At 36.8% G+C, this 7287-nt stretch overlaps 2 protein-coding genes across 5 annotated transcripts in view; one reads left to right on the forward strand and one right to left on the reverse strand.

The window, feature by feature from the left end:
• The window catches only part of nin (ninein (GSK3B interacting protein)), a 27562-nt gene extending 24662 nt beyond the window's left edge, over nt 1–2900 (reverse strand). For 2 of the 3 annotated variants that reach the window (XM_044047400.1, XM_044047397.1), the window contains exon 1: nt 2841–2900. In XM_044047400.1, the coding sequence (XP_043903335.1) occupies nt 2841–2876 (36 nt within the window). In that variant the 5' untranslated portion in view covers nt 2877–2900. The remainder of the gene's footprint in view (nt 1–2840) is intronic. The other variant, XM_044047401.1, reaches the window with a different exon arrangement.
• LOC122782871 (lysophosphatidylserine lipase ABHD12-like) lies at nt 543–7225 on the forward strand. 2 transcript variants are annotated; one of them, XM_044047437.1, is made up of 12 exons: nt 546–1057; nt 2865–2967; nt 3211–3330; nt 3507–3537; nt 4037–4082; nt 4691–4820; nt 4940–4977; nt 5661–5740; nt 5883–5965; nt 6090–6168; nt 6261–6394; nt 7126–7225. In XM_044047437.1, the coding sequence occupies exons 1-12, from the start codon at nt 955–957 to the stop codon at nt 7151–7153; spliced, it is 975 nt and encodes a 324-aa protein (XP_043903372.1). In that variant the 5' UTR covers nt 546–954; the 3' UTR covers nt 7154–7225. The 2 variants fall into 2 exon arrangements, with proteins under 2 accessions (XP_043903371.1, XP_043903372.1); XM_044047436.1 differs by having other exon boundaries at nt 543–1057; nt 6261–7225.
• The last annotated feature ends 62 nt before the right edge of the window (nt 7226–7287 follow it).

The raw sequence follows: 7287 nt of genomic DNA on the forward strand, positions 1-7287 counted from the left end.
TTTCAGGTCACTCAAGGACACTTTTCAAACAGAATGAATTAAAATCACACAATTAGCTAAGCCAAGGTATAAGACAAAAAAACAACAACAAAACCCACATAAAATCAACAATTGTTATTATATATTACAAAAAACTCAAACTAACACTCTAAGTAATAAAAAATAAAACTAAAACTAAACATGTACAAAAAATAAAAAATAAAACTAATGAAAAATCCAATTATAACCTTGGAAGTAATGCAGAATTACAAATGCTAACTGCCATGATGCACCAATAATATTAATACATCAGTGAAGTTTACTGTATATGACACTACTATTCATTTCCCATGAATGTGTTTCTGCTTCTTTGAGGTTGTGATACTGTGGAAGTTGTACAACACTAATATCATGATAGTAAAACCAGTTTGAAAGAGTGTGGTGTTCAAGCCTATAAAACTCCATTACCCACAATGCCATAAGGCCCCCAGTTCAGGGTGGTGTCCAGTCAAACACTGAGTTCTGTGTGTTGTGTTTTTCTGTGTTGCTGCAGTAACATTGTGGTCGTGGCGTTTGTACCAAACAAACGTTTGTTCTCATGAACGACTCGACTTCATTGAATACGTCTGAACTTGTTTGTGGACTGACGGGTTAGTTGAAAAAACACAGGCATGTTTTTTTGGTTCCCTCTGCAAACTTCCTGTGTTCACTTCCTTGAATATTGGGGTTTTGATTTTTATCTGATTCATTTATTTTGATACAGTTTGAAACCAGCTGGTGACCAATAGCTGCAGAGGACACGCACATAGACAGACTGGTTGTTGAACTTTGACCTCTTTTCTCAGAATTTCACAACGTTTCACAGTGTGAGGGGCAGTGCTGGGGCTGGATTCTCTTTCAGTGCAGAAGTCAAACGAGAGGACACAGTGGATCTGGTCATTTTGTTGCAGCAAGGGAAGGAGAATAATTTCAAAAATGTGGAAACCATTGTCCTTTCTGATCTCTGCCTACATCTCAGTGCCTGTTGTTCTCTTCCTGTTCCCATGGATACTGGACTACGCCATATTTGCTCACTTGTGTAAGTAGTGTGTGTTCCTTATCCAGATTGTTTAATCCATTTACAGACATCTTAGATAAATCAATATTTGTGTATTTTACTCTTCAGAGACACATAGTGTGATTATGTTGTCATGTTCAGTCAATCAAGTAAACGGTCAGCGGTTAAAGTTTTTCATAGGATCATTTGTGTTAACATTTCTCGACATTGTATACTCTAAAACAGTCAAGATCATTTTGGACCGTATAATTTGAAACTATCAGAATGAGAACAAACATTAAATGCAGATGTGTGTCAGTTTTAGGCGTGAGGTTATGGAACGAACTCCGTGATGAAATCACTCATCTTTTACTACCGTAATAACTTAAAATGATTAAAATGAATAACAGACTTACCTTCTTCTATTGCAGGAACCAGCGTTAAGTTCGTTATAGTTCAGGGTGAGGTCGGGTGGTTGACGCAAGATTTGACACTTACAGTTCCAATGTAATTCATTAACAGTTGAAGTAGTTATCTGTTGGCCTTAAGCCTTTGATTAAATTAAATATTCTCGCAAGGAAGGAACGTGGCTTTGTTGCCTTTCTGATGTTATTTTTGTTCTTAGATCAAAGCTACCAGGGACACTTTGATGTCTTTGATGGCTATGATAGATAAAGGAATGGGATGGATGTGTCCATTTGAGAAGCTGTACTCCACTATGTGACATTAGGTTGTGTTGTCTTACTGTTACTGTCTTACTGCCACTACACCTATCACAGTTAAACGAACTGAAAAAGTCTGAAACTAAAACCAGATCTGGTTATACAGTTGAAACCAACAATGACCCGAAGCGTACTGCTTCTGAATCGATCTGGAAACTGCACCCAAGGATGAACCAGACTTGTGCAAGTCCAAAATTCTCTTCCTGATATCTTGGCGGATTTCTTTTGACTTTCCCATGATGTTACACAAAGAAGCAGTGTGTTTCAGGTGTGCCTTAAAATACATCCACAGGTGTGTCTCTAATTAACTCAAATCTTGTCAATAAACCTATCAGAAGCTTCCAAAGACATGACGTCTTCATTTGGACTTTCCCAAATTGTATAATAGTAGGCATAATAGTCTATAATGCCTATATAAAAATAGGCATAATAGTCTTAGTGTATTTAAACTTCTGACTTTGAAGAAAGAAATAGAAAATCCTTCTCTCATTTTTCGGGCATTTAGCAAATAGAAATAATTTTGGTAATCCTAACGGACCTAAAACAGGAAAAGTGATTGTCTGATTTCATCTCAGACAGTGAGAAAAAATGTGTCTTTTTTTATAGTGTACGTAAACTTCTGGTTTCAACTGTATATACATACATACGGTTAGGCACAGAGTTATTCAACTTTATACCCATTAATTGAACAACACATAGTCTGTGCCTAAAATCTTAAATGTTGTGCCTTCTGTGCACTGTACAAAAAATGTGTAAACTTAAGTAAATAAGTAATGATCGGACTTATAATACCTTATGATGTGGTAGACATGAAATGGCATAATAATAATTTCACCGTGTTGTGAACATATTTCGCAAGAATTACATCGAGATGAGTCACATTTATGTTCACTGCAGGGTGTGTTGTCTCTTACTTTTGCACAAAACACTTCAAAATTGACATTTTCTTACACAACATGCAGTCCCTCCCTCATTATTTAGCAATAGAAAATCCGATTTAAGCAGAACTTATCATATATAAGTATAATGCAGACAGCTGCATATACTACGATACTTGAAACATAAATAAACAGTGTGCTGTTAAATTATGATACCACACTGACCTTGTGTGCTCTTGTGCGCTGCAGTGAAGATTCCATTCTTCGTGGATCTCAGTCGACCTGAAGATGTTCTGGACCACACATGCAACTTCTACCTCAGCACGGACGAGGGCGTCTCAGTGGGAGTCTGGTTGGTCACTTGCTGGTTCCTTTTTTTTGTGCTTTCGAGTGCCTCGGCCGCGTTTGAATGCACCGTGAGCACGTGCATGTTCGGCGCAGGTGGCTCCTGAGTGAATGGGACTGCGGTCTCTCCTCATTTGGCAGCAGAAAACCACTTGAGAAACCTACAGTAGGTGGATTTGTTTGTGATGCTCGCTCTTTCTCTTTCGCTCCCTCTCTTGTGTGCTTGTGTGTGTGTGTGTGTGTCTCATAGGCATACACTCCCTGCCAGCCAATGGGAGGAGGCCGCGGGGAAAAGCCCTGAGTGGTACCGGGGGACGCTGGGAGACGGCCGTCCTGTTATTATCTATCACCATGGAAACGTAGGAACCAGGTGGGATGAGAGTGGAAGGATAGAAACCCTTGAATTGATCCTAATAGAGTCTAGTGGGTATTATTACGTGACCGCAGAGCCTCTCTGGCTGTTTCCACAGACACAATGAATGCACGTGAGCGCTTGTTTGTTTCATATTTTTCATTGCTCTTCTTCATGTCTCATTTCAACTGCAGGGCCAAAAAAAACCGAGTAGAACTGTTGAAGGTAAGGTTTATGTTCATGAAAATCATTCTTTTTTCAGTTTTACCGATGATCAAAATAGTTGTCTATTGATTAATAATTGAATCAGTAATTCCACTTACTTGTTCCAGCTCGAGTATGTATTGTAATTCCACTTTTTGTGTTTTTAATATTGTTTTATATCAATGTTTGTCAATGTGAGGACCCCCTTTTTAAAGAAGCCAAATAATACAATATATTATGTGTGACGAGAGCAAATTTGTGCGTAACGTGGGCACTAATTTACTGCCATACACTTGGTATCATTTTCAATTGGTAAAAGGAATTGTTTTCAAGAGATGAAATGAATTCAAACTTGATTTTAAGCGTATTATTTTGAAGCACATACACATAAATCTGAATTCAAACTATATATGTATATATACATATATAGTTTTTTGTAATTTTCGATTGCGTGTGACCTCCAATGCAAAGTACTTGAAACTTGACCTTTGACCCTTGGCTGATTTATTTTCTTTCGCAGCTCTTAAGTGCCGCAGATTATCACGTCTTGTCTTTAGACTACAGAGGTGAGATGTTTCATTTAATTCAATTTCATTTGCTCCGTAAAAACAACTTACATTTGCCAAATCTGTGATTTGTGCTTGACTTTGAGTATCTTTGTTTATTTAAGGTCACGGTTCAGGCAGTTGAACCTCTAAGATCAATGTAGGGTGACATGTGGGTCATTTGTTTGTCTGTTTCTGGGCATATTTTTGCAAATATCCGGTCTGTTTGACGAGGAATATTGTATATAATATGTAGGGCATTAAATATTCAATTAATTATCGTTACACCAGTGGAAGACAAGAATACACAAGTATACTTTATATTCACAGTATTATAATACTTTATATTTGTATGTTTAGTTTTTTTGTTTTTATGCCCATTATTGTTGCTATTCTTGCTATTATTATTGTTACAGTTATTGTCACAGTTTTTTTATTACGTTTTTTTTTTATTTATGACACCTGTACGCCTGTCCTTTTTGTATGGTTGTATTTGAAAAGGGTGATATGTTGATGTGTGGGTAGTTTGTTGTTTGTTGTATTTTTTAAAATTCAAAACAAGTTTTTTTTTTTTAAGACCAATAGTGACATGTATTGTCATTAACACACATTATGTTTTATTTAATGAGGTTTTGGAGACTCTAGCGGTGAGCCAAGTGAGGCTGGCTTGACCAGTGACGCCCTCTACCTGTACCAGTGGGTAAAGCAGCAAAACAGAGAGAGTTTTGTCTGTCTGTGGGGACACTCACTCGGCTCTGGGTCAGTTTCTCTCCCGACATAAAACTTGGCACTTTTTCACTGTCCACGAACAACTAAAATGAACCGACAATGAAATTTAATAACAAATGTTGTGTTTGTTTTTTTTGTTTTTTTTGCAGAGTGGTGACAAATGCTGCTGTGAGACTACAAGAACAAGGTGGGTTTAAGTCCTTTAAGGCCTTGATTAGGTGATTTGGTGTTTTCTCTGCTTGCTTTGCTGCAACTGCTCCCTTTATTTATTTTCAATGATTAGGCTTAAATGATCACATCAAAATCTAAAACCGACACATCCATTGTAATCACATGTTAAATGAAATAGTTAAGAATGTCAGTGTCAAGACACTAAAGTCTCATTTAAAACACATCAGATTTGTCAGATTTGTTTTTATAGTTGCCTGGTTTCTTTTTATTAGTATTTTTTTGTTCTTAATTTGTCAGTTTTATTAATTGTTGTTCCTTATATTCAATTTTGGACTTGGTTTTTGCACTGTTAAGCAGTATTTTAAGTCTCCCATAAACAAAGATTATTTCTATTATTATTATTGTTATTACTATTGTTATTATTACTAATAATAAAATAATTATAATATAATATAATACAATAATAATAATAATTATTATTATTATTACTACTACTACTAATAATAATAATAAATGTTCTTACAACAGAGCAGTTATTCATATTTTTCTTCAAATCGGTGACTGTTCATACTAAAGACGAGTCAGATTGTGGCGTTTCTCTTTTATAACCGTCACATAAGAACAAAGAGAGGCGACAAGGAACTGCATTTCATTTGTGAAATACTCCACAGTAGTCGTGTTTATCGTCTTCAACATTAGGGTCCCCGGCTGACGCTGTGGTCCTCGAAGGGCCGTACACAAGAATGAGAGAAGTCGTGGCCATTCATCCACTCACTAAGGTGAAACCATGATGTCATATTTCTCCCTCTGTCACACCTCACCACGCCTATTGAACACACTGTTACTGCGATAACCAAGTTTGAACAGGTACTAAGTAAGGTCACGTTCACACTTTCTCGATCCATATATTGTTTCTTTCAGTTGTACAACTTCCTGCCAGGATTTGAGAGCCTGATTTGGCACATTCTGGAAAAGAACAATATAGAATTTGCAAATGATAAAAAGTAAGTGTGGTTGACAGGAAAAGTTCCTCTTCTTTTTTAATTTCCTCTGTGCAACAATACATCTTTGGTTTGGATCCATTAAACATTTTATTTATTTATTTTTTATTTTTTATCTCCATCACAGTTTAAAGACCCTGACCAGTCCGCTCCTTATTCTGCATTCGGAGGATGACAACATTGTACCGTATCAGATGGGTTTGAAGGTACAGCAGCTCTTCGTCCTCATCCTTTCATGACGTACAGTCGATGCCGCTGCCTCCTTCTTAAATAACAGCGCGTGTTTTACTGCGTGCAGCTTCACCAGATATCCGTCCAGGCTCGGAAAGAACACGACATCGACGCTCCGGTGGAAATGGTCTCCTACGCCGCAAATCTTGGCTACTCCCACAACCGCATCTACTTAGACCCCAACCTGGCAAATGTAGTCAGGTATGTTTTTCTGTATGCATCTGCTTTTTTTCTATTACTCCGTTAAAGCGCACAGTACATACAGAGGCTATAAGAAGGTGCAATGTAGAGTGTCTTATATACTTTTTTCAGGATATAAAAAAGGATATGATGAGAAAAATGTACTCAAAATGTTTAAAATCGGATTGAATTTGTAAAAAATTGGAACCGTGTCACAGTTCTATTTTGTGAATTTTCTGAAACTTTGACTCAACAACACGTAAGAAGGCGAAAAAACTATAAAGGAGCTGAGTATTATTCCCACGCCAATTTACCAAGGGCACACCAGCGGCACAGATCTGTACCAGTCACATGATTCCAGTCCCAGAATTTGACAGATTTTAAGGACACTGAACAAAGTGTTAGTGTCAGTCATGGTAAACCCTAAAAAAATCGCCGTCTCCACAGAGAAGTCTAATATATTACCAACATTGTACGCGTTTAAACCTTACTGCCGTCACAAATACAGCTATTTATTTACAGTAATCACTTTCCTTGACGTCTTTCTGTCCTGCCCTGTCTTTCTTTCATATTTTAATGTTCTTGTATAGCTGGCTATGTTTATTTATTTAACATTTATTCCTTATATTTAAGAGGTAAGTGTCTGAAATCGTGCCGCTGTAACAATAATTTTGCAGTTTTTTGGGATCATCTATCTATCTATCTATCTTTTGCACAGTACTAACTTAATCTTAATCTGCTTGTTGTTGCAGGGGTTTCCTTCAAAGGCTGAGACAGTAGAGTTAAGAAGATTTATGTCATTTTCCCTGTTGTCGTGTTGTCGAAATAAAAAGCACTTGATGTGACGCGGAATTATTATTATTATGTTTTTATTATTATTATTATTGCAAGACTGGTTGAGAAATACTGTAGTA

Source organism: Solea senegalensis, linkage group LG16, assembly GCF_019176455.1.
Source record: "Solea senegalensis isolate Sse05_10M linkage group LG16, IFAPA_SoseM_1, whole genome shotgun sequence".
Classification (NCBI taxonomy): Eukaryota; Metazoa; Chordata; class Actinopteri; order Pleuronectiformes; family Soleidae; genus Solea; species Solea senegalensis.

Excerpts from the sequence above, each read along its gene's own strand:
- LOC122782871 (XM_044047436.1), top strand. The coding sequence starts at position 955 with ATGTGGAAACCATTGTCCTTTCTGATCTCTGCCTACATCTCAGTGCCT. Across the intron at positions 4,978-5,660 it reads TGTGAGACTACAAGAACAAG|GGTCCCCGGCTGACGCTGTG; the intron begins GTGGGTTTAAGT and ends CTTCAACATTAG. Across the intron at positions 5,966-6,089 it reads GAATTTGCAAATGATAAAAA|TTTAAAGACCCTGACCAGTC; the intron begins GTAAGTGTGGTT and ends TCTCCATCACAG.